The sequence below is a fragment of the Leptinotarsa decemlineata genome, unplaced genomic scaffold (genome assembly GCF_025532065.1).
Source record: "Leptinotarsa decemlineata unplaced genomic scaffold, Ldec_3_MD MMD2_tig00002159_RagTag_RagTag, whole genome shotgun sequence".
NCBI classification, from domain to species: domain Eukaryota; kingdom Metazoa; phylum Arthropoda; class Insecta; order Coleoptera; family Chrysomelidae; genus Leptinotarsa; species Leptinotarsa decemlineata.
In genome coordinates this window covers 6,289,689-6,317,578 of record NW_027412574.1, presented here as the reverse complement: position 1 = coordinate 6,317,578, position 27,890 = coordinate 6,289,689, and the positions used below count along the sequence as shown (strand labels likewise).

General features: G+C 31.3%; 2 protein-coding genes and 1 pseudogene across 3 annotated transcripts in view; 1 reads left to right on the top strand and 2 right to left on the bottom strand.

The window, feature by feature from the left end:
- Positions 1–2,298: 2,298 nt before the first annotated feature.
- LOC141483019 (uncharacterized) lies at positions 2,299–6,121 on the bottom strand (annotated as a pseudogene).
- Positions 6,122–7,484: 1,363 nt separating this feature from the next.
- The window catches only part of Nup54 (nuclear pore complex protein Nup54), a 60,257-nt gene continuing 39,851 nt past the window's right edge, over positions 7,485–27,890 (bottom strand). For both annotated transcript variants that reach the window (XM_074177136.1, XM_074177137.1), the window contains exons 6-8: positions 16,673–16,929; positions 13,137–13,256; positions 7,485–7,892 (exon numbers count right to left, since the gene is read on the bottom strand). In XM_074177136.1, coding sequence (XP_074033237.1) covers positions 7,665–7,892; positions 13,137–13,256; positions 16,673–16,929 — 605 coding nt within the window. In that variant the 3' untranslated portion in view covers positions 7,485–7,664. The remainder of the gene's footprint in view (positions 7,893–13,136; positions 13,257–16,672; positions 16,930–27,890) is intronic.
- LOC111510378 (uncharacterized) overlaps positions 10,402–27,890 on the top strand; it is a 53,025-nt gene continuing 35,536 nt past the window's right edge. The window contains exon 1 of the mRNA XM_074177135.1: positions 10,402–10,545. Within this exon, the coding sequence (XP_074033236.1) occupies positions 10,501–10,545 (45 nt within the window). The 5' untranslated portion in view covers positions 10,402–10,500. The remainder of the gene's footprint in view (positions 10,546–27,890) is intronic.

The window sequence follows — 27,890 nt, the reverse complement described above, 5'->3', positions numbered from 1 at the left end:
CAGTTTTACAAAAACGCAACACGTGTTTCGCCATACAATGGCTTCCTCGGGCGAAACACGTGTTGCATTTTTGTAAAACTGTCTAATGAAAATCACACAATAATTAATAATTAAGACACGCCCGAGGAAGCCATTGTATGGCGAAATACGTGTTGCGTTTTTGTAAAACTGTCTAGTGAAAATCAGACAAAGTGTTTTTAAAATACGTTGGTTGCTAATGTTCATCGCCTGAGGTTTCGAAAAACCTTTAGCATCGCTTATGAACGGCTTTTTTCACTTAAAATATTCACAATTGTGAATTTCCTTAATTAATAGCATCCATCCTGTAATATTATTCACATCATCATGTGCCACAATTATTTTTTCAAAGAATCTTTATGTGCAATTTTTCAAAAATCATATAAATCTGGTAACAATTCTTATGACAGAAGGAATAGAAGGAACTTAATAACAACATTATTATTAAGGGAGTTCCGGAATCAGAAAGTGTAGAAAACCTAATGGAGATCGTGAAAAAAATGGGTAGTATACAGACGGAAAATAAAAATATCAGAGTATATAGGCCTGGGAAATGATCCAAATATCTAGCACCAAAGGTCTGTTTTGAAAATCAACAAAGGAAGGAGAAATTTTGGCAAGTTACCAGAAAAAAGAGAATTACTATACCAAAGAACTCGGTTTCAACCATCTCTCCATCTCGTTGACCATGACCTTATAAAGAGAAAACAGGAGCTATATAAAAAGGCCAGGAATTTCAGAAAGGAACACAATTTCAGGTTTATCTGGGTCAAGGATGTTAACATTTTCCTGAAGAAGGACGAAGGTAGCAAAATTAACCTGATTAATGACGGAGATGACCTAAAAAACTAGTTCTTAGACTGGCAAATAAACTTTGAATTTGCTATGCTGATATGCAAAGTTTGCGTAATAAGTTGGACGAACTACATTGTGTTATAAAAACAAATAGCTGTGATATCTTGGTATTGACGGAGACGTGGCTGTCTGACAATGAAGTTCAATTTTTTTATCTAGATGGATTTGTGGCTGTTCATTCCTGCAGAGAAGGAAGAGCTAGAGGTGTTTCGGTATATATTTGTGAACATATTGATTTCAGTGTGATAGAAAAAGTTGATGGTTCTGATCAATATAATTCAATGGCAGTTTCGTTAAAATCTTTAAATTTGCAAATATATGGTATGTATAGACCACCTAAATATCAGTTTAGGGAATTTATCGATATATTTCAGAATATATTATGTAACAAAAAGAATAAAACTATTGTACTGGGAGATATGAATGTCAATCTTCTGAATGCAGATTCAGAGAAAACAAAAGAATACATTGATGTGGTAACTATGAGTAGTTTTAGAGTATGTAACATAGTTGACCAGAATAATGTTACTAGACAAACAAGCAAAACAAATTCTCTACTGGATCATGTCCTGGTTAATAAAAATATTAAATGTGATGTATCAATATACAACTATACTCTCTCTGATCATAAGCCATTAAATATCAATGAAGATATTGAGCCTGTATACTATAAACCAAAGATACTAACAAACTTAAGTGTAGTTAAGCAAGATTTATTCAAACAAAAATATAGGGACGCGTCACAAAATTGTGAATCCATTGACACAATGGATACGCTAACAAAGGTAATAAATGCATGCAAAGAAGGTTCTAGTTATGAGATAAAATATAAACATCGCAAAGGGAATGATTGGATGACCTATGATCTATTGAACTTAATAATAGAACGAGATAGTATATATAAAAAAATAAATGGAACAAATCCAAATTCTGAAAATATTAATAAATTGTGGATGGACACAAGTATTCAAAAATAAAGTTACCAATGAGATAAGGAAACAAAAATCAATTTATTTCAAAGCAGAATGGCAAAAAGCAGGTAACAATGCAAAAAAACAATGAAGAGTAATAAACTCGATAATAAATATAAAGAAGGAAAAAAACGAGTCAATTGCATTAATTACAGATGATATAACTATCACTGACCCTCAACAGGTGGCAAATATGTTCAACAGGTATTTTATTAACGTAGGTCAATCAATTATTTCCAATATAGATATTAATATAGAAAGTGTAGATTTTGAGGAACTATCGTGTGGCAACTCAGTATTCCTAATGGAAACCAATGCTGAAGAGGCATCTGAAGTCATGGTTGCACTCAATAAAAACTCTGCAACAGGGCACGACAACATATCTGTTGAAGAAATAATATTAATTGAAAAAAATTGTCATTTCCATACACGTTAATTTGATAAACGTTATTTTCAAAGCGGGGATATTTCCTGAGATATTGAAGACTGAAAAAGTAATACCAATATTTGAGGGGTTCAAAGCTGAAGTGAACCAAGTCCATTTATGGTGAATTTGAGATATGAAGATTTGAAGTTGTTTGTCAACGATTAATTCCCATATCATCTTTTTTTTTTCGTTCAAGGATCACTTAGACCATTCATAACTTGAATATGAGTGCCATCATCGGAACAAGAAATTTAATGGTTTCAGTTTTATAATTTTTTTTCTTCTCTCATGTTGGACTTGGTTCACTTTTCCCCTGAATATTTTATAAATACAGAAGAAACAAGCTCAGTATGAAAATAAATAAACTTTATTTATTGAAACGGGACCAATGCTTTTTTTATATCATTCATCATAAACCAATTCGTCATCAGCAATTTCAGGTTGCAGTTGAGTTGCTCGGGTGGAAGTTTCTGAAGGTAGATTTTGAAAGTAGTTGTGGTACAATGAAGGAATATAAGGAAGCAGACTGATCATGTCATTTATCTTAGCTGAAGTAACAGGCCTCCGAGTAGTATAAAGGGATTTTTGTTGGACATTCTTCAGAGTCTCCAGATGTTTTCCTGGACCACTTGTTTTTATGACATTTATTTCACTGAAATCCACTAAATTATTGAAAGTATCCTTGAATTTAATTGAAAATTCCTGTCCTCTTTCAAAACGAAGCCACCGAATTTTCAACCAGTTCACAGCAAAACCGTCAGTGCCTGTTTTTCTATGGAGTACGGCTTCTTCTAGCGCTTAGTACTAAGGATCATTCATCTTCATTTCAATAACTGCATAGCGTGGTTGCTTCCTCTTAGAATTTTTGATGATATCGAACCAATCTCGGGGGACAAAAATATTGTGATGTTTCTTGCTGGATGATTCTATTACTCCAAATTCTGAATCAATTGGCAGAAATGAGTGACCAGATACCAAGAATTTTAAATCTATTGTTTCTGCAGCTATGCAAGGATGCTGCACAAGTTTCAGCAAATTGAGAGGCATCTTAATATTACGATTCTGCCCTGTGCAGGAATCTGAAAACAAAGTAATTTTCTTGAAGTTACCAGCATGTTCTTTGAGGTGTTTGAGAATACACGAAGCTACATCCTGAGATCCTCGCCCTCCTTGAGTCTCATCCCAAACATGCTTAAGCCTTTATCCAAGTTGAAAGAATATTTGCCAAAATTATAAATATACAAGTTGCGTTTGTAATATGCCACTGACGTAGAAAGCTTCGGAAAAGGAAGTGCCTTCTGTTAGTCGAATGTGCAGACATAACATTCATCAGAAGCATTTTGGTGATCTCTTCTCAAAGTGTCTCTGGCCTGATCAGAACGAGCTAAATGCAATTTTTTTTGTATTTCTAGTTCCTTCTTCTTCTTTCCATCAGTTTCACTACGAATCTTCAGGTGTAACTCATCGCACAAACGGCACGTGTCTTTGCTGGGAATTTTGAAGTGGAGATTGAATTTCGTGGAAATCACTTTGTAGTAGAATTTTTCTTTGGCAGGTTGTTTATTTTCTTTAGAACATTCTTGAACATAAAGGTCATACATCTTTCGAATATTCAATTCTGGATTATGGTATTTCCTCTGCTCATTATCTTTCCAGCTGTAACGACTATGGTAAGAAGGGAAATATTTGATATGCATGATAACATCAGAATCATCTATTTTGTTTTTGGGAATATTTTTACCACGAATATCCATTACTGCAAAAACTTCTTCTTTAACTAGACATCTATACAGTCGTCCCCAACTGATTTGGAGTGTACCCAAAAAAATTTTTTTGCACACATTGATGTTGGCTTCTTTCAAACGTATGGTATATTCAAACGATGAGGATCTGTTTGTTCCAGAACCATCTCTTGGACGCTTTCTTCTTACTGTGGACATTTTCACTAAACCCAGCAGAAAAATGTTCTGTTTGCTGTAATCTGCTAGTTTCCAAAATGATTCGAAAAATGTTGACAAATCTCCAATATTGATTTTTGTCCTGCACTGCTTGCGGCATCCACAGTTATAATCAGGATTGAAACATTTAGCTGGAACACATTTTTCTGTTTTCGTTTCGTAAGTTTTGCCACTATTTCTCAGAATTTTTCTTTTGTTCCTGCCCCAATTCGCTTTGTTGCGAGCTCTTTTCCGACCACGTTCTCCTACTTCGCGAACCACTGCGTCTTCTGAAATAGACAATACTGATAAAACAATCATTCAAAAAAACGTTAGTGATTATTACTTGCCATTTCGAACTTCTGCTGTACGTAGTCTTTGGTTGGGTTGTAAAATTTGAATCAGGGGTACCTACATCATCTTCTGAATCTGAAACTGTGAACGAATCCCTGTATGAGGTAGGTCCATGAAATTCACTCATGCTGTTAATATGCACGACATAACCTCAAAGACTGAATACAAAAATTACATAGAATTGCGTGAAATTGACGCTGAGGATTTATAGTATCAACTTCCTGGTTTCATTTCATCAAGTCATATGATATTAAAAGTCAATAACTTACCATCATCTTCATTGGTATTCGCCATAACACTCATATTCTCACATAGAAAAAGCGTGAACAATGTAACTTGGACTTGGTTCTCTAATGCTCTGAACGATATGCGACATAATTCTCAGGAGAAATACATCTGCTCCATATGTAGCTTAAAAAACTTAGTGAGGACTTGCTTCATTACTGCACTGAAAATAATGACCTTTGAAGAATATCATGCAGGATCCATCGAAAAATATCACTATTATGGACTTGGTCCACTTCAGCTTTGAACTCTTCATTTAAGGGTGGTGATAACAAAAACTTAGAAAATTACAGACCTATAACAATTGTGTGCTCATTCTCTAAAATTATTGAAACTATAATAAAGAAAAGAATAATGGACTTTGTTGATCGTTATGTAGGATTTGATGAGTGTCAGTATGGTTTTATCAAGGGTAGCAGCACTCAAAGCGCCACAATAGATTTCATTCATAATATTACATCGGAATTGGATAAAAAAAGAATGGTTATTGCAGGGTTCATTGATTTAAGAAAAGCATTTGATGTTGTTGACCATACTGTTCTTCTGAACAAACTATGTTGCATGAGTATAAGGGGCAAAACTTATTCTCTCATTGAGGCATTTTTAAAGGAAAGATCCCAGTTTGTCGCTCTTGGTGAGAGCATGAGTGAGCATATAAAAAATAATTATGGCGTACCACAGGAATCCGTTTTGGGACCCCTGTTATATACACTGATGGTACTGTCATTGAGACAGGCCAGGCTTAAGGGAAGGTATTTCACGTTCGCCGAAGACACGGTCCTTTTGTATAGTGGATATGGTTTACATTTACTGGAGAACACAGTTAATGAAAATCTCTCTTAATACTCAAATTGGCTTCCACAAAATAAACTTTTGATGAACTCTGCAAAAACCGTTTACATGCTATTTAAACAAAAAAATAGAATTTGTGGAAATATTGAATTAAGAATAAATAACTTACCCTTAATGAATGTTGCAAAAACCAAGTATTTGGGACTCATAATAGATGATAAGTTAAACTGGTCAGGACAATATTAATGATAAAATTATACCAATGTTAGGAGCTCTATATAGGTGTTCCAGTTACCTGAGTTTCAGTAATAGATACTTGGTTTACAATGCATATGTATTGGCGAATCTTAGGTATCTGTTAATCATATGGGGTAATTGTGGCATTACTAATTTCAAAAAAATTCAAACGCTACAAAATAAATCAATAAAAATGTTATTTCAAATTCCATTTCGAACCCACACAAATGATTTATTCTCACAGACTGAACTACACCCAGGGCTGTAGCGAAAAGAAATACCGGGGGGGGTATGCACAAATAAAAATAAATTTTGGTAATTATAAAAATAATAATGGAAATTATTCTATTTTGGACCAAGGTCCTTGGTCTTCCACTATATTCACCATGTATAGGAATATTCAATACAAATGAAAGGAAACAACACTTGAATAATATTGTGCTTATTGTTTTCAACTATCATTTTTTCTATTTTCACGGCCCGAAATTTCACAACTTTTCCAAGTCGAAAAAACAGCGAAAAGATGGGAATTTTGTAAAATTGTCACTTCAAAATTTGTGGACTGTTCAGGACTATTCTCTTACTCGAGAGAAATTAAACTTTTTTGAAGTTTTCAAACAACTCAGAATTTCAAAGTATGGGATCTTCAAGTTATGAATGTTGGGAAATCCCAACTTTCTCCCGGTTCTTTCCCTTTTTTTATTACCTCTCCCTTTCTTTTCTCTCATTTTTATTTTTTTAATTTTTATTCTTATTTCTTTTCTCTCATTTTTATTTTTTTAATTTTTATTAATTTTTTTACTATTATTTTTTTCTATCTTCACGGCCCAAAATTTCCCCACTTTTTCCCAAGTCGAAAAAGCAGGAGGGAGGCTCCCCCTCCTTATGACGACGGCCCTGAGGGCACCCAATTAAATATCTATTCAAACTTGAGCAATACAATAACATATTATATAAAATAAAAAACAAAAGAATCAAAAGCAACAACAATCTACTAGTCAACAACCAGTTTTATGAGTATAATACAAGGGGTAGAAATGACTTACACCTGAGCATGGTAAGAACGAACAAAGGATTATACAATCCTTTTACACCTATAAAAGTCTTCAATTAATTACCTGTCCATATACGTGAGTTGCCGGACTATAGTTCATTCATCAATAGTTCAAAAGAACATCTGAGCCTCGAGGCACATGTCTGATATGTTGATACTATGAGCTTTGTAGTGGTTCACTAGTTTTTGTGTTTCACTTGTCATATTTAATGTTTGTGAATCCCGTGACCAGCATTTTTGCTGATTAGGGAGAATAACAACATATGTTATATTTATATAGTGTCTTAACTATGTTGAACTGTATGCTGTTGTTATGTTTTTAATAAAAAAAAAACTTCAGACTTACAAGTACTGATATCTTGTGAACAAAACAATCATTGTTTATGTTGAAATGAAACTATTTCCCTAGTGTGATAAAGATATTAAATAAATCATTTGTTCACTTAAATTAAATCATTTGTTCACTTTAATTTACATTTTTTATCCATTTATATGATGTTTTATCACTTATTTGATTTCAGTTCAATTATCATATTCAGAAAGAAACACACAAACAATTTTTTCTTCATGTTATTTCATCATAATATCTTACAAAAATAACAAAAAAATCAATGTGGATAATTGTATAACTTATTCTATTCATATAATTATAAAAAGTGTCTGATGTAACTGACTGAATAATAGTAAGAAAACAGTTCATTTTTCCGGTCTGTTGTATAAGATGAACAAGCTGCTTAGTTTGCATTCTGAATCATTTGTTTCATTCCAGTGTTTATAATATTGAGAGCTTCTAAATCATTCTGGATAATATTTATCAGTTGAGTTATGCCACCTTGTTCCATTTTCAAAAGCTGTTTTATTTCATCTTGTGCATCAACATCTAGTTTGTAGGTATGTTGACTTTGTTTCTGACTGCTTCCGTCCATCAACTTGACAAATGCCAAAAGTTCGTTAACCTGACCCTGCCAAGTAAAAATCACATAATTAATAATGATAGATATTCGCTGGTCAAGTGAGGAAGAAATTCTACACTTCGATAAATCTTTATTCTCAAAAGAGCAACAACTATTTCATATGTGATGGAATCGAGATTTTTCACACAATTTTACAAAAACGCAACATGTATTTCGCTATACAATAGTCTCTTCAGGCGTGTCTATACTAACACTCCTGTAAAGTGAATATTAGGTATCAGTCAGGTAGTAAATAAATAGGACAATAACAAAATACTAGGAATCAATTTAATAACCGTCAAGATGCATGGTAATGATTCGTTTATATGAATAAAAAAACATTAACATAGCTTGTAAGAAGTAGTTGCATGTAGTGGCATGAAAAATATCTTATAAAACTAGCTCAAGATGCCACTGAAGACATAGAAAAGATAAAAATCTAGTGCTACACAAAGAAACTGTCAATAAACTATAAAAAAAACCACCCCCTTACTATTAAATGCAAACAACTTCAATAACTTAGTCTAAACAATAATATTCTCGAGTTAAAATTGACCCCTAAGTTCTTAGGACTTGTCATTGATAAACTCAAATTTGAGAAAAATATAATAAATTTAGATAAGAATTTCGCATCTGGCTGTTTATTCATCAAGTCTGTTTCAAGAGAACTAGATACAATATTTGCAAAATCTGCTTTGTCTTTGTAAATTTTAGATATAGAATTGTCTTCTGGGGAATATACAGCAAATACACAATGAAAACGTTTTTAATATGTGTCATTGATGACTTGTTCATTTTGTGGTAATTCATGATCGTTAAAAACACTTTTGTCCAATTACCACTAGTTGATTTTATTTATACGACCGGTTTCGGGTTTGACCCCAATATCAAGTATAAAACTGAGATGTGAAGTTTGAAAACTCGGTTTCATCAGGAGTAAGGACAGGTATTTGATAGATAGATAGTTGGGTGACCCAAGATGCCAACTTTGAAATTCACCACTGTAAATTCTAGGGGTTATTGAACTTGAATTTATAAGTTTAATAACCCCTAGAATTTGCAGTGGTGAATTTTAAAGTTGGCATCCTGGTTCGCCCAACTACCTGTCTATCAAATACCTGTCCTCATTCCTGATAAAACCCAGTTTTCAAACTTCATATCTTAGTTTCATACTTATAATGGGGTCAAACCCGAAAACTGTCATATAAATAAAATCGACTAGTGGTAATTAGACAAAAATGATTTTATTCATTTCATCAAAGTGTAAACGTTTCTGTTTTACAAAAAGGAGCAAAGTTTCGAGATCCCTGCCAACCACTCTTCTTTGAACAAGGAATCCTTATTGTAAGTTTACTATTTACCCTTGAAACAGTAAATTAGAAACCTAAAAATATATATGCTCTTTATAATCCTAACCAGTCGCATTATAATACAAGTGAAACTAACTTGATCAGATATCTCCTGCCCAAAACTTATTTATTTTCATTTATATTCACTTAACACAACACGAACTGGATATTTACAGTTATTGAGTACTTTGTTAGAGATATATTGTTAGCCAGCGGCTCTGAATTCACCTAAGCATAAGGTATGTTTGTGCTGTGATTATTCAGTTCCTCTGACTGACAATTAAAAACATATCCTGCACATTTATTGAGTCACTACTTCGTGTTTACCATAAATCAAATAGTCTGGATGCGAGGAAGCAAATACATCAGCTGAAGATGTTGAGTATTGAAGTTTTATTTAAAAAAATGAAATTCCTAATATTCATTTTGACTTTACCCAGTTTCTTCATTATCCGAATGTTTTGGTAAAAGAATAATTGATTGTACAATAGAAATTCTCTTCCTTGATTGTTTTCAGGAATAAATTAAACTATTATAATTGATGAAGTATATTATGACTCAAATTAATTTTATAGTAACAACTCCTTTTATGAATAACAGATTTACTTATAGTATATCTCTAATATGACATATATTTTCAAAAACACTTTCCATTTGTATAATAATTATTTGTTTTACTACCGTATATAATGACGTACTCCATTTCATTTAGATAATATTTTAGTGACTATAATTAAATGAATAAAAACACTTTTGTCTAATTACCACTGGTAGATTTTATTTATATGACTGGTTTCGGGTTTGACTCCATTATAAAGTATAAGTATGAGTTTTATAGTTGATAATGGGGTCTAACCCGAAACCAGTCTTGAAATAATTTAAATATAAATATGTGCCATATTCAAGTAACAGTTTATTGTGAATTTTCATTACAGTTTCACAAAAACGCAACACGTATTTCACTATGCAATAGCTTCTTTATAGATTTTCATTAAGTATTGCCCAATTCCATTACATATCTGAATATGTGCCGCTTTATGTTAATAGAAATTTACGTGAAATGCATATCTTTACTAATGTTCCACACCTATAAAGATTATAATATCAAGAAATTGCAACTTGGATAAAAAACTGTTGCATTAATTAGCCTTAAACTGCAAATGAACAAATTCATTTAAATTATTTTAGAGGTGAATTTTCCAGAATTGAAGTACAGAATCATTTCTAAATGCTGCGACCTTTGAAATTCACTTGATAAAACTAGTGAAATGGGTACTGAAATTTACTCAAATGAAAACTATAAAACGAACAAGGTTAGTAACTTATTTGAATATTGTAGATAAGAACATATTACCCCATTGTATACTCTAATAAAATTAATTTTCCATCACAGCCACTTTACTGAATTACTGGCAGTATATGAAAAATTAGCAAAAATTGTGATAATGCCTTCGACAGATTTATAACTTTAAGCAATCAAAAACATAAAATGAGAAAAAGCACATTTTTCAATCTATTCACTCATGTTAACAGACATAAAATATCACCTGTAGTGAGTTGTCTAAATACTGATATAAACATTATATACTTTCAATTTTATGTTAAAACAGTTATTTTACCAAAGAATGTAAACTTTCACAGTCGTAAATAACTGTGTGGAAGTTATTTTCCAGTTTTTTTGACCGTAGACTGCAGGTTTTATGCCTGACGTTTTGTCTACTACTGCGGTAGTCATTTTCAAAGGCAATGTAGTAATGGTCGCAGTGCCCAAGTTGGTGCTCAGGTTGTTGTTCCCGTTGTTTCCAACGCAGAACTCACGATGATGGTAGTTGTTTTGGTTTCATATTATTATTGGTGAGCATATGGCTTGGTTTCTCATAACTGTGTGTACCATTAAGGACAGGTAGCCAGATTTTTATTAATGTTCATTGCCTCTTCTTTTCTATTGAAAGAGAAAATCTAAGGTCAGCCGACAGGTCACCTGGGTAAACCGGATTCCTTGTAGCTGCAGGTGGGTCTACATTAGAACAACGAAAAGAAGTATAGGTACCCGTCTTTTTGAACACAAAAGAAAATGTCGATTCGTCAAACCCACAAATCAGCCTTACGCGAGCATGCTCTCATTCGAATAATATTCAATATTTTCTGGTTGAGACTGCATGCTACCTTTTCTCTTGAGCATGTCAAGAGCTGGATTAATGTAAATCGCGCTTTCCCAAATCTTGTTCCATGTATAATAGCCGCCAACCATTTTCTATCTCAAGTCACTATTTCTCTAACACGTGCCGTTTCATTTTTGTCTAGATGGCAAACCGTGTCTGTACGAGGTTCATTGAAGTGTAAGTGAACTTTTCAATCTTAATATATAAAATAAAGTCGCGAAATGACTTCATTTATAACTCAAGAAAGGCTGAACCGATTTGCATGATTTTTTATTTCCTTGATTTTTCTCCACCCGGAATAAAATAAATAACTATTGAAACATTTGTGAATAATAAAAACAAATTGACGATACACAGAAGAGAAATTGTCTTCTCGGACAAACCGACAAATCAGCTGTAGCCGAACATGCTCTCAACAAAGAACATTATGTCATTCGAAGATACAGTAATACTCGATACAACTCAAAATTACCATCCAAGAGCATATAGAGGTAGTAGAAATTAGAAAACACAGGGATAATTTCAATAGATGAGAAGAGGAAATGAACATTAATAAAATCTGGCTACCTGTCCTTAATGGTACACAAACAAGGTCAGGTAGTCCATTTCATCAGTTTGAAACATTGTCAACCACCTTCAAACAAACGTCAGGTAATCCAATCGAGAGAGACCAAGTCACGCCCACCAATAGTAATATGAAACCAGAGTCAAATACCAGCATTGTAGTTTGTGCATTGCGGACAACAAATCGAGCACCAACTCGAGCACTGCGACCGTTACCACATTACCTTCGATAATGACTACCACAGTAGTAGACGAAACGTCAAGTATAAAAACCTGCAGACCACATCAAAAAAACCCGGAAAACAGCTTTCACATAGTAATTTCACCAATGATTTTTGAGGTTTATGGGCTTCTGAAACCAAGAGTATTCAATAAAAAAATCAAATATGGATGGAAAATTACTGAAATGCCAATGAAATGGTACTGTGTTTGGATAAAATTCAATTAAAAAAAATCAATTAACTACAACAATTCTTTTTATGAATTCTATCTATATATTTCAAAGCACAAATAAGAATTTCAAATGAAAATATAGTTCCTTTGAACGTTTTGAGAAATGACTGTTCCCTCTTTGAAATTTTTTGAATCTTCAAAAATTAAACTTGAAATTGTTTAGAAATATCAGTCCAAAGTTTTTCCAAATTAAAGGAACATGTATTTTTATATCTATTCAACATTAAGTAGTTTCAAGTAACACTTGCAGTTTACGAAACTGCAGTCACAGGCTCATTGAGCTGAACGTAAATTTGACTTCAGGTTCACCATCAACGGTAAAAATATTTTCAAGTACTCTCTTTTATCTATTGAAATTAACCGAAAATTTAAAAATTCTAAATTTACTTCTTTCAAATATATGATAAATGAAATATTTGTTCAATTTCTGCCATTTAAATGCAAAACCAACTTTAAGTTTTCACGACAGAAAATAGGCTAGGAAAAATGGTGGCATAGTGTGGAACGGTTTCCCCATATTATCGATTAACACCTACAGAAGTGCATTGCTTCAAGCGATTTGTGAACATTTGGGCGTCAGCTTTTCTAATGGCTTATGACTATTTAGCCAGGATAACCGATATTCCCAAATACAAAACAAGTTTCCTCGTATTCAAATACAATCTTCCGAAAAGTTAGTTATATTGTACAATCAAAATTGCAAATCAAAAGGTTCACATACTAACCTTGAAGTGTTTGGGGTTGTTTAAGGTCTGATACATCATTTCAAATTTACCCCTCAAAACCTCTTCCTCTGGTTGAATTGCTATTCCAAGCTTTCTAGAACTCTCTTGTTTCACCAAAATCTGAAAGAAAAAAAAAATTAAATTTGTATTGTTGAATCTATTACTTATTTTATACGTTTGCCAATCATTCAAATAACCAAGAGGTATAAATAATTCATACTGAAAAAGTATTAAAACATTTTCAATGTGTAGGGTGAAACATGAGTAAGTAAACAGAAATCAATAAAAAAAAACAATGAATGAAAAGAAAAAGAAGATTAAAAAACAAGAATGGATAAAAAAGATGCAAGAGTCCAGTTTCTGGGAAACATCCTTTGACTTTCTACTTCTCCAACAATATACAGAAAGTGAGGAATTTCTGAAAAGAGGAAGAGAAAATTAAATAAATTATTGGAAGCTCCTTGCAAAGATGTGCAGATTGTGTACAGACGATTCTTTCATACACATACTGGAAGAAAAAATCCAAGTAGTTGTTTCGGATGGACTTTTTCCCAGTTTGTATCTGAAAGAAACTTCTATGCAAGAGCGAGACATCTTTGTAGAGTTTTTACTGGTGTATTCAACTTAGTTTTTTCTTTCTCCTTTCTTCTGAAGTTCCCAACTTTCTATATATGGATATGATAAATCTCTTCTAGAATATATATATTCCCTTTTCAATGAAAAATGCCAGTTGCTTAAAAAATCTTTCTTGAGTTGTAGAGAATAATAATCAACAAAGGACTGTGATTATAAAATGAATATTACAATTTGAAATGTTGAATATTTTTTTTTTGTATTGAGTGCTCTCAATTTTATGACTTTTTTATATTTCATTTCATTGAAAAGTTTTTTATTATATTTCATGAATAGAAAAAAATCATGTCCCTAGGAGAATTCTCTGAAACAATAACAAAAAATGTTCAATCACTTGCCTATATAATCGCATTATATAAGAATACAAAAAATTTGGTAAAACGTTAAAATATATATTGCTAAATGAGCCTATTGACGAATTTCATGAAGTTTTCAAATTAATAAAACGGTGACTCATATTTGTTATAGTCTTAACATTTTTTTTATCCCATTTTTTGACATTTGTACATTGTTATACAGTGCGGAGGACATAGATAGTCCCCCTCCCTCTTAACTTTCAAAGGAAACAAGATATCGAAGTCGAAAAAAATTTACTCAAGGGCTCTATTGAGAGCAATACCAACTTTGTTTTCAAATAGAAAGGGTGGTTTTGTGATATCTCGTTTGATAGGTATTTCAATTCTCTACCCAATACTTTTTAATTTTATGAAATCGGATTAGCCGCTCCCGAGTAAATGATTAGCAGTTTTATGTTCATTTTTTAAATCTGCAAAAATGTATCTATAAACAGTATATGTGAACTGCGGTTGTGTATCGTACACTTCAACAGTCTTGTATCCACTCGAAAAACATCTGGAGGCGTCATATCACGTGACCTAGTGGGCTCTTCTGAGGAAGCATGTCTTGTCTACCGGTTTGGATGATTGACAAACCCAAATGAGTTTTCAACTGACATTATGTTTCAGCAAGATAAGGCTGGTATGAAAGTGGCTAGATGACAATTATCCAAACAGGTGGCTAGATTAGATTATATCTGATATGACGCTTTTAGATTTTTTATGAGGATTTGAGAAATAGAAAGTAAAGGTTTACAGCCGCAGTCATTTCCAAAGTTTATAACTAGAATAGGAGGTGCTCCTAATGAAATTACCCCAGAAATATTCCATAATAAATTTGTATACAAACTTCATTATTGTTAGGAAGTGAGTTATGAACATTTGAAAAATGTTCACTGGAATAGACTAGATTGAGTTTAGAATACAGTTTTTAAAAAAATTATCGTTTGTTTACTGAACCCATTTTCAAAAATAAAAAAATGTTACATAGATGATTGAATTATCTATCAAACGAGACCCCGTTTCCATTTGAAAAAAATTTGTAGCGCCCTTTTGGCGACGACTGTTCTCTTTCTTATCAAAAAGTACAAATAATGATACCGTTTTATGTGAATTTTGTATGACCTTGATATCATATTCCTTTCAAAAGGTTAACAGGGGCAGGGGACTATTTATATCCGGACTGTATGCCTAGTTAATTATATTTTTTGATATTTGGTGGTTACAAGTAGATTTGCATATAATATGCCTCTTAACTTTGCCAAAAAGAATTTACTGTTTCAATAAAATTTCTAGTATAATAATCTATTTAACATTTCTTCATAACTCAGCCAAAATTCAAGTTTGTTATGAGATATATTTGGTAGGTCAATTATTGTAATATTTCATTTGTACACAGTACTTTCATTTATATTTTACGAAATATATTATTCTGTATAGTGTTCTGTGAATGAATAAAAATGTTTCATTATATTTCTTCCCATTTCCAAGGTCATTTGGATTATGTTATGCTCCAGCCACCATCGAAACTGGTTTCAAGAGGTCTTCTGTAGAAAACTTGCCCTATCTATATGCGTGACTAATCATGATGATAAAAAATTCATGAGAGTGTTAAACACTTTGAAGAGCTATTATCAAGAATAATTTTTTTTCAACAAAAGCAAGTGAATTTCCTTTCACCATGTAATCTCAGAGGATGATGTACCGACCTAGCAAAGTTCAAGGTAGTTAAGAACTCTCCCCGACAAGGAATAAACCCAAGGTCCCAAATTTCTTTGAACTATGAATATACTACCACAAATTTGTGGAATACTTTGGTTGAATTGCGAAATCCCTTCTTTCCTGGCTGTGGCTCATAGCTGGCTGTGGAGGTTGAGTGGTAGAACAAACTAGTGTTCTACACTGCAGTTTTGAATTTCGCCTTTTGGTTGTTATATCCTATTTCATCTAATAAAGACCATTATTGTTATTATGAGACTTCATTCTCGTTTGCATTACATCCTTATATGGATCTGTGTTTGTCCTATTTCAAGAGGTGGCTAGGAAATAGGTTATTGGTTATTTCCGTAGAACTTTGATGTATCTAGAGAGTTTTCAATAGTATGAATTTCAGTTATCATATCGCAGTGCTCGCTTGCATTGAGATGTGTATACTTTATTGAGATCACTTTGTCTAGAAGTATTCGATTCTCTCAATTACTCTACTGTTCCTGAGTAAGAGAAATTATTAATATTTTTGAGGTTATTTAAACAATAATTTGTGAATTTATTGAAAACAATTACTTATGTTATGGACCTAATAAAAAGAATGATTTGTGGTTTGAAATTTGATAGATTTCATGATCATTTGGAAATACTGTCAGCTCAAATCTGACATATAACTATGACGTAGATCAGAATTTATATTGTACTGACTATAACTAAATATGAATGGAACTTTGTAGCAAAAGTGAATATTTTTTAGTTTAGTGATAACATTTTTCGCTAAGTAAACACGCAATAAGTCATTTTTTCAAATGTGACTGACTATTTATCTGTATTTTCATTGCATTATAATAATAATCTCACCTTCAATATCCTATGTTGCAATTCCATAAACTTTATTTTCAAATCGGTAATTTTTGCCACAGAAGAAGAATGTCTTGTTTTTAGTTCTGTAATATCATTGTTCACTCTTTCCAAAAACGCCTGATGCAATCCTGTTTGATGTTCTTGATGGAGCATTCTTGATCTTAAATCTGCAAAGCCATTTATTGGTACCGGTATGTACTTTTTTGGATTGGGATTATCTTGAATTGCTGCCTGCCACATTTGTACATCAATTCCTAAAAAAAATATTGGATGAAATTCTAGATAGTTACATTAAGTTGAAAGCATCAATAAGGAAAAACTATTTTTTGTTTCATATATTAAAGATCAACCTAAAAAAATAGTACATACAATATATATACAGAAAATTTCACTGAAATCCTGAGTATTTTGAATACGGTAGTTTTAAAAGAATAAAAATTGTTCAATATTCAAAACTCTTATCAGTTACGATAAACAGAAGATTTTTCTTTGTGAAAAATACTTTGATTTTTACGCAGTAACTTATCGGGGAAAACTAAAAAGTTTGCCCTTCTACACTATATCTACCATTATATAATTTTGCAGTAACCTTTACTTCAGAAATCGACTTGTTTGTCAAACCATACTTATCATTCCTTTAACATTTTACTTCACTAATGATTTGCACTTCTTAGTAAACAAGACAACCATATCTTGATTAAAATCTGGATTTTGTTTGGATGAAAGTTACCAAGTTAAATTTAATGCTAATAAAACAAGGTAGCAGTTTTCTCTAAGATAAATGAGACAAAACATAATGTCAAATTAGACCATCCCCTGATATATTGCAAATATATGAAGAGCTTCAACAAATATAAGATAAAGGCTGCGTATTTTACCAAGGGCATACTTTGAAGGGTAAAAGTTACAATGTTTATATAAATTGAAAGGGTATATTTTTAGATTATTTTTTTTTTTTGGAAAGAAAATTTTGAACTTCTACTTCTCCATCTTGATATAAGAAATGTGGAAATCTTCCAATGGAAGGAAGGCAGCAATCATTTTCTAAAATTAACTCTATAAAAAGATATGTAGATCCTGTAAAGAAGTAATTTTCAGACACAAAGTGGAAAGAAAAGCCCTTTTGAAACCGCTATTTTCATATGAACATGGAATTATGTAAAAGAAAAATACTTAAAAAAAAAACTTTTATATGAACACTAAATTATACAGAAAACACTTTTCTCTACTCAGTTTATATTCCAAACATTTATTATGAAATTAAATCAAATATCATTCACAAGGATCCTACACGAAAAAATTAATGAAAGAAGTAAAATTTCATCTACATGGAACACTGTCATCCTCACTCTTAGACATCCGATGTTTCACTGTAAGACATATGCCTTATCGGTTCTTCAGTAGCAAATACAGATAACATTATAAGAAAAAACAGACAATTTGGTCATGATTACGACTTTTTGTCACAGAATGGGTTGAATCCTCCCATGTCATCGATGACATGATATATTTCAAGGAGGGATTAATTTTTGGGAAAGAAAGTTTTTGAACTTCTATTTCTCCCTCTTGATATAAAAAATGTGGGAATCTTCCAAAAAAAGGGGAAGAAAGCAATCAATTTCAAAAATTAACCCTATATAAAGATGTCTATATCATGCAAAGAAGTAGCTTTCAGGCACAAACTGAAAGAAAAAGATCTTTTGAAACAGCTATTTTCATATAAACATTGAATCATACAAAAGAAAAATACTTTTCTTTATTCCGTTTGTATCACAAACATTCGTATAGGATCGAAACAGATATCATTCAAGATGGAGAAGTAGAAGACAAAAAACTTATTTTACAATGTTTACATAATTTTGGTAGAGTTTGAATTGAATGAAACACATTCATTTAATACATTTGCAAAATGAATGTTCAAATTATATACCTTTTAATTAAGGTTTAGTAGTAGGAAAATATAATTATGATGGAGTTAGGACTATAATATCTGTACTGTACCATGCCTCAAGGATATATATATATATATATATATATATATATATATATATATATATATATATATATATATATATATATATATATATATATATATATAATAGTAGTTTTTCGGGGATTCGGTCTGATTAGAATAAATATTTACTCTTTTTAGCTTTTTGTGGATGGCATCCACAAAAAATGAAAATTAATTTAGTTCTAGGTTTAAAAAATCGAATAGAAAAAATTTCTCATCCTACATTGGTAGAAAAAAATTTAAAACAATTATTCAATATTTTATTAACTAATTCTTATCCTCCAAAATTTTTAAATAAATTGTTATATAATACTCCATCTAATATCATCAACATCAGAGAGAACAATAAAGCTGAAAATCCAAATTTCAAATACTTTTCCATTCCTTATGTCCCTGAATTGTCTAGCAAAATCATAAACGTATTTAAACAAGAACAGAATATAAAAATTTCACAAAGGAAAGTTAAACCCTTAACTAAACTACATTCAAAATTGAAAGATGAAGATCCGTTATTTGAAAAGTCACATGTAGTTTACGAAATTCCCTGCAACAATTGTGATAAGATATATATAGGTCAAACAAAAAACAATTCAAAAACCCGCATAGCTCTTCATAAAAGTAATTGTAAAAATTTAAAACGAAATTCTTGTGCACTCACACAACATGTTCTAGATAATGATCATTCAGCCAATTATACTAACACCAAAATTCTCCATTTCGAACCAGATTCAAATAAAAGGCAATTTCTGGAAATGGCTGAGATCAAAATTAAAGAAAACAATATCAACAAAAAGACAGACATCGACAACCTCAGCAAAATTTATTCATTTTTACTAACAAAAAATGTAAATCTGAATACATCCTGTAATATTAACACAGTATAAATCCCCATAATAAACGATAATAAAAAATTTGAAAAAGTATTTCACATTATTCAACGTCAAAAAGTTGTCATTTTGATGTTGAAGACTTCTTTCAAAATTGAAATTTCCAAATTGAATATTCTCACATAGCACAGGTATTCTGTTTTATCCGTTATTATGTTTTATATATATATGTATATATATATATATATATATATATATATTTATTATGTCCCTTTTATATTACAGCCCTCGATAAAGCTAATAAACATTAGCGAAAGCTCGGGCAGCTAAAAAGAGTAAATATTTATTCTAATCAGACCGAATCCCCGAAAAACTACTATTCTATACATACATACGGTCGTATATATATATATATATATATATATATATATATATATATATATATATATATATATATATATATATATATATATATATATATATATATATATATATATATATATATATATAAAACTTTCATATATATCAAATATTTCATCCAATATTAGACATCCTTTCCTGATTTTTATAAATGTATTGTAACACTATGTGCCCTATATATATATACAGTGTGACCCATTTAAAATGGAACCACCCCTGTAGAATGTGCATTTTTCAATCAATCTCAATTTTTTTTTTATTGAAATATTAAGCATGAAAAACTGTATCTTGACACTAACTTTCACAATTTTAGTTTCATTTCCAAGGCACTCTATGGTTTTTTTTGTTTGTCAAAAACGGCAAAAGTTTATTAGGCAATTTTTGTTTTCAAATTTGACTACACCACTGGATTCGTAGTCGTTATAAATCAAAACTGTCAAATTTTCATTAAAAAATATTTGTTAACAACGAAGTTACAACAACTTCAATTTTGGAAACAAAGTATTTGTTTGTAATTTTTATTCAGATTATAGACATATTTGAGATCTGACAACACTGTCATCACCAAGTAGAACACCAGTGAATTTGTACAGTGAAAATCCGAAGTCAACAGCTCAATGCGTTCTACAGTTATAACTCCTGAAAATATGGTAATGTGAGAGATTTGTGGTGCAAGCGTTTTGTAATAAAAATCTGACTACGCCACTGGATTTGTGGATAATATTCCCTTAAAATCATTCATTTGAGTGTAGGTTACGAGAAGTGTATTCTAGAATAACAGAAAATTAAAAATTCATTTTCAAGTTATGCAGTACTTAGTACATTCTTCCGCATAGCCGCTAAAATCAAATTGATTTAAAGCATGGAAATCATTTATTCAATAATAAAACAGAGAGCAGGACAAAAATTGTTTCCTGTAAATTCTTCATAACTCAGCTAAAACAATCTTTTAGAGGAGATATCAATAATTTGAGGAAGCTGAACTCATTATGCAAAGGTTTTATAATAAATCAACAGTAGGCTGTGATTTTGACAGTTAATCATAAATAAAATAATAGTTGTTAGTTACTTGCATTTAATAATGGCTTTGCAATTATCATTAGAAGAAAGAATTGAAATTGTGAGAATTTCTGGGGACAATTATCATAGTGAAAGAGAAGCAGCTAGGATATTTAATCACAGACATCCAAATCGACTTCCCATTGACAGAAGCACCGTCAGTAAAATTAACAAAACATTTAAAGAAACCGGTGCAGTCAGCAAACATATTTTGAAAAATAATCACCGAAGAAGAAATTTAAACGAAGGTGCTGTTTTAGATTATTTTAGAAACCACCCAAACAGAAGTTTAGGAGTCGCCAGTTTGGATTTAAACTTACCGAGAGAGACTATTCGACGATGTCTTAAACAAAACAAAATGAGAGCATTTAAACCTAAATTTCTTCACTCTTTAAAGGCAGGTGATGAAGTGAAACGTATGGAATTTTGTTTGTGGGCACAAGGCGAGTACCTGAATACAAGAAATTTTTTAAACTGCATAATGTTTAGTGATGAAGCTTCTTTCAGCACCAATGGGGTAGTTTCATCGCAAAATGCTCGGTATTGGGCTACGGAAAATCTGCACTGGATCATAAATTGTAAAAGTCAATATTCCGAAAAAGTTAACGTTTGGTGTGGTATAGTACAAAATAGAATAATAGGTCCATATTTTTTTGATGGAAACATAAACGGGCAAAATTTTTTGGAATTTCTAAATAACCAATTATCGGACGAAATAGATGAAACAGTTTTTCATGCTTAATATTTCAATAAAAAAAAATTGAGATTGATTGAAAAATGCACATTCTACAGGGGTGGTTCCATTTTAAATGGGTCACACTGTATGTATGTATATATATATATATATATATATATATATATATATATATATATATATATATATATATATACATCCCGATATCAATATGGCATCCATACATTGAATGCGCTGATAGGGCGTCCATCATAATTTGAAGAATTTACCGAATATATTTCATGGTAAGTACTAGAAAACTGATTTCTGTAGGCTGGCATGACATTTTTACCACCATAAAAAAATTGAGTTCACTATTGATTCGATAGTAGAGCGTCCGTCCGTCAAACATTCATAAGAACTCCTCAGTATACACCATCATCAGACATCTGATTGATAATAGGGAGTCCAATAAGTATATTTTCATACATGAAATAGATTATTGGGAATCCTTACAACGTTGCCAATATTTACCGCATTAAATGTAGGCAGCAAGTGGGTTTTAATTTCTTCACATCTGTTTTTCAACAAGCGTTGTGCCAACGACAAATTGCGTATGGATTTCAGGTAGCCGGTATGTATTTCATTTTTACATAGGTACCAAGTGATATTGACTGATCATGAAAAGTTTATTCCATAACGAAATTTTCAATATCATTCGATAATTTTTGTCTTGGTTGGCATATTTCCATTTTAACACTGTATGATATTTAAGCGAGCCGAATATAATGATAGGAGAAGTGAAACCGACACATGCATAGTGTGATTATTGAAAGTTCAACTTTAATTACAAAAAGTTCATTGTATATTTCCATTAGAAAACAGCAAGAATTCAAAGTATTCAAACTAGTTGAAGACGCCAAAATGACAGACGATAGGATAAATAATATGAATTAACAAAGAATGTAAATATTCACGGCCGTAGATGACAGTGTAAAATCTGTTTTCAGCGTTTGCGTGGTTTGCAGGTTTTTATGCCTGACGTTTCGTCTACTACTGCGGTATACATTATCAGAGGCGATGTGGTAACGGTTGCAAAGCCCGAGTTCGTGGTCGAGTTGTTGTTCCCGTTAACTGAGTTATTGAGCATTGAAAAATTTGGTTGTTGAAAATTGGACGTGCCTGAGTGTTTTGTTGAGCACAGTCATATTTACTCAGTGTCATATTTATTCCATTTGGCTGATACACACTACACAGGATAGCCATCTAGAAGGCATCAAGACCTGTCAAGATTCATTTCCGTGTATGGTATACGATTTTTCGAGTCATGCATTTTTCAATATTTCTTTAAGGACTGACCTAAATATTTTTTAATTTTTTCTAGAGTTTTTCGTTTTTAATACGCTTTTATTAGGTCGACCTGTATGTATGTATGTAACTATGTAGTCAAATCTAAGAAAACTAATTTAACCATCTTTTAAAGATCGTAGCGTTATGAAAATTGGCAGTTTTATGTGATTTTGATGACAATATGGTAGGTACTCTGGAGCTGATCTGATGATGGAGCCGGAAGATAGGCACTAGGATTCCATGATGAAATATCGTATCATAGTCGTGTTTGGTCTTGTAATGAACGTGAATCTCTTTTTATCAATGTGCTCCACAAGATCACATTATAAAAGTTCAAAAACATTATATTTTGTTCATTATGATTTTTTTTAGTAACATAACATATTGTTTTAATTTTTCTATATATTTATCATTATATCCTGTTTCTGTATCAAATAAAGACATTCGGTAAGTTGAACAAACTGTTTTAGCGCAATTTGTTTATAAATTGTGTATGACCGTATGGGAATTCAAAAAATTTTTATCTTCATAATATGATATTCAGAAAAAAATACGATTTTTAATTGTTTATGAACGTTTTTTTATATATCTCGAATGTTCAAATGATTATTCGGAGAATGTTTTCTATTTTGAAAATCATAATTGACATTTCTCTACAAATTGACAGAAACATTTTTCATAATTAATTTTATCATTTATTACCAAAACAATTTATTATTAACGCATTCTTAACCGTCAGAGTTAGTATCTGAGTTTGATACGTAGAATGCCTGAATCAGTTTTCGATATACTGGATGGTTAGTATTTTGTTGATCAACAATCATGCCGTACTCGAAGTTGAAATTGTCATCATCCCAACAACATCGGATGCACTCATCACTGTTTTTCTACTGCTTTAAGTTTTACTGCAGTTAGATACCTACTATGCAACTACAATGAACTAGTTTCAGTAATTCTAAACCTGCCAATGATTCTGGTGTTTTCATGAACAAAAAGAGAGTCTCAATTTTTTCTCATCCCCAATCTGTAGCTGTTGTAAGATTGTTCAGCTATATTCGAACTTGACTAGTCTGATCAAGAAGTGCTTTTTTCTTCTTCAGCAGTCTCCGAAAATTATGGTTGAGGTGTCATTCGATTCGGAATAGCGTCTAGAAAGTTTTTGGGAACGGACAACTTTCGGAAATGAAAATAGCAAAAGTTATAAACAATTTAGTGAAAAATAAAAAACGGGTTTAGTTATTTCAAAACTAATTGAGATTTTCAAATTCGAAAATAGGAAGAAATTTTCTATAATAAAGTCTTAACTCCCGGAACTGTATGACCAATATTTATAATTTTCCCGAAGCCCTGAAAATGAGATCGTAATCGGATGTTTGGCCGCCGTGAACCGTGCCTGTTTGGGCCGTTTTTACAAAAAAAAAATTTGGCATATAAAATTTATAAATCAAGGAATGAAAGAATTCAGGCAGATACTCAAATGCTAAATTAACAATAATCTGTCGGTGAAAATGTTTATTGCAATTATTCGATTTATTACGCTATTGTTAATATTTTTATTTTCACCACTAGTTGACAATTTTTTTTTAAATGTTTTTAAATGTTTTCAATTATTTGGAACAAAAAAAAATTAAAATTTTTAAAATTTTTCATTGTTTTATAAATAAACAATTTGTAATAAACAAATGAATTTTTTCATTTCATTTTTGTTCTTGTTGCAATTAATGAATGAAAAACAACCCTGTATTTTTTTTTAATTTTTTTAATTTTTTATCGAATTTTATAAATTTTGGCGCTCTATAATCAATCTATTTTTTCATCATTTAAATTATTATATTCATTAAACTAATGGAGATACAATGAAAAATCGCTAGACTCATTTTTTCTCCATTAATAAAAGAATATATTCAGCTGAAGTTTGATTTTTTTTATAAAATTATTCATTCGAATTATTCTAATTTTTTACAAATTTTTTTTTTGAAATATTGACAATTAGTGGTAAAAAAATTGTAAATTAACAAATGCGGTTTTTTGCATTGCACACAATTTTTCAAGAAACGCTATTTTTTTTTAATCATAATTTTTATTAAAGATTAGGATCCAAAATAAATTCAAATATGTTATAAACGCATTTGTTTATAACAAATTTTTAAACAATAGGTGATGAAAAAAATATTTTTATGTAGCTTCTGATTTGAAAAAAAAATATACTAATAATAATAATCAAAAAAAAATTGTTCTTCGATTATTTAATAAACTTTTTAATTCAAAAATGCAGTAAATGGTTAATAAATAACTGAAAAATAATAATTTTTCAATATTTTGGAAGTAAATCAATTCCTAACCGTTATAATCATAACTCTATGGAAGGAAAAAAATTCCACACTTTTAGTTTGAAAAATATCACACTTGCAATAATGATAATCGAGTGATAAAAAATTGTTAATTAACAATAGCATAATAAATCTAATAATTGCATTAAAAATTTTTTACCGACAGATTACTGTTAATTTATCTTTTGAGTATATGACTGAATTTTTTCATTCCTCAATTTATATATTTTATATGCTATAAATTTTTTTTGTAAAATTGACCTAAACACGCACGGCCTACACGCGGCTAGACACCCGATTTAGAGCTCTATTTCAGAGCTCCGGGAAAATTATAAATATTGGTCCTACAGTTCCGGTAGTCAGGACTTTTCGATAGGAAATTTCTTCCTCTTTTCGAATTTTTTTTTTTCGATTTTGAAAATTCCAATTAGTTTTTGAGATATTTCCAAAAAATTGGACCCATTTTTTATTTTTCACTAAATTGTTTATAACTTTCGCAATTTTCATTTCCGAAAGTCATTCCGAAACATTGGCAAATGTTTCTCTGAAAATAGCTCAGCATTCTTGGATTATTCTTTCCTTCAGTGGCTTTATTGAATCAGATTGCGTCGTCTTTAAAACAACCTATTTTAAGTAAGTGGCCCAGAGGAAAAAATCTAGAGGAGATAGGTCCAGGGATGTGAGAGGCCATTCAGTAGAATCTCTTCTTCCAATACATTGATCAGCATAATTATTATCTAACCATTGAATAACTGGAACTACAAAATAATAAGGTTCCCCATTCTGTTGAAAATGTAATACATTTTCTTTCAAAGATAAATTGCCGTGTATGTCTCTGTGATTCTCTAATTCATGAACTATCCGAGGTTCGATAGATCTTTCTAGCATGTGATCATACATTTCGCCATTTACATTTTCTTCTATATACAGTGTGTAACAACGAAAACCTAACAGAGCCGTTTTTGAATATAAAAAGTAAGATTTTCAAAAAAGCTCGGACACGTCGATTTCTAATTGAAGGGGGACACCTTTCAGACTAATCAGATTTTTTGTAGTACGCACCCCCTCAGAGAGGTGCGTCCGACGACCTTTATTTAGATGGGGAAAGTAGGTCGAGTGGCACCTTGTTTTAAAGGTCTTTCGAATACCTTCACAACTCTGTTAAAAGAAAATTTTTGTAACGATTAGTTTTCGAGATAATTTGAAGTTAAAATTGCCATGTTGATAATACATTAGACAGACCACTCGGTAACTTGTATGCCTAAATAAAAAAAAATTTTAAGCAGTTCTTCTTATCAATTTTTTGTTAAATAACAACGTTCGATTGTTTTGTTGAAACGGGTCGTGTATTGTTATTTGTTTAAACATTTCTTTCACTACTGCCGAAAGGGTTTCAGTTATTGCTTCATTTTTTGGCAACGACCAAAATGCTAATAAAACATCAATTTTATTTAACGAGCAAAAACCTGGTAAACACCTAAGCAGAAATCACGTTCTGGATTTGGTCACAAAATTCAGGGAGACAGGTTCGGTTTTAAATGAAAAGGTTTTAAAAGAGAAGGGTAGTGAATGACGATAATGCGATTGTAGTGTTTGGTCAAGTCATCGCCAATCCCAGGTTAAGTACCAGAGGTTTATCCGCAATGGCAGGAATAAGCCATATGATCGCATGGAGAATCCTTAAAAACCACAAATACCATCCTTACAAAATTAAACTTGTTCGTGAACTCAATGAGGATGATTTTGACCGAAGACAGGAGTTTTGTGAGGGCATGAGTGAAATATTAATGCAAAATCCCGAACTGCTTTATAACATCTGTTATTCGGACGAAAGCTCATTTTATTCAAATGGTTGCGTGAACCGTTACAATTGCCGTTATTGGTCGGATGAAAACCCAAGACAATACGCAGAAATACATACCCAACATCCCCCAAAGTTGAATATCTGGGCCGGAATATTAGGCAATCATATTATAGGTTCATTTTTCATTGATGGAAATTCAACCGGTGATTCTTATTAACAACTTCTTGAAGAGGCAATTCAACCTTCATAAGTAGGTGCCACTCAATTTACCTAAAATGTAATGGTGGTAACCAACCCCATCCCCCGGAGAAATCTCCTCGTAATAAACAAATAATTCGACATCAAATGGACACGTATTAGCAGGTTGTCATAAAAAGCAAAAATTTATTTTTTTTATGAGAGTTCTGAACGTAACTTGCACCTTAAAAACAATTTGATTTATTTTAAAAAGAGTTGAACTCAATGCAAATACCTTTAAAACTTCAAATTATCTCGAAAACTAATCGTCACAAAAATTTTCTGTTGACAGAGTAGTAAAGGTATTCGAAAGACCTCTAAAACAAGGTGCCACTCTCCTTCCCTATCTATCCCTATCTATTATCGAGACGAATAAAAAAAAAATAGAAGAGGCGTAAAATATTCAAGTCTTAATATTAATGCTACGATGGTAAAAATCATGTTTTTGAAAATTTACTAAATTAATAATAGAAAATAAAATGTATTCTGAATGAATTCTTT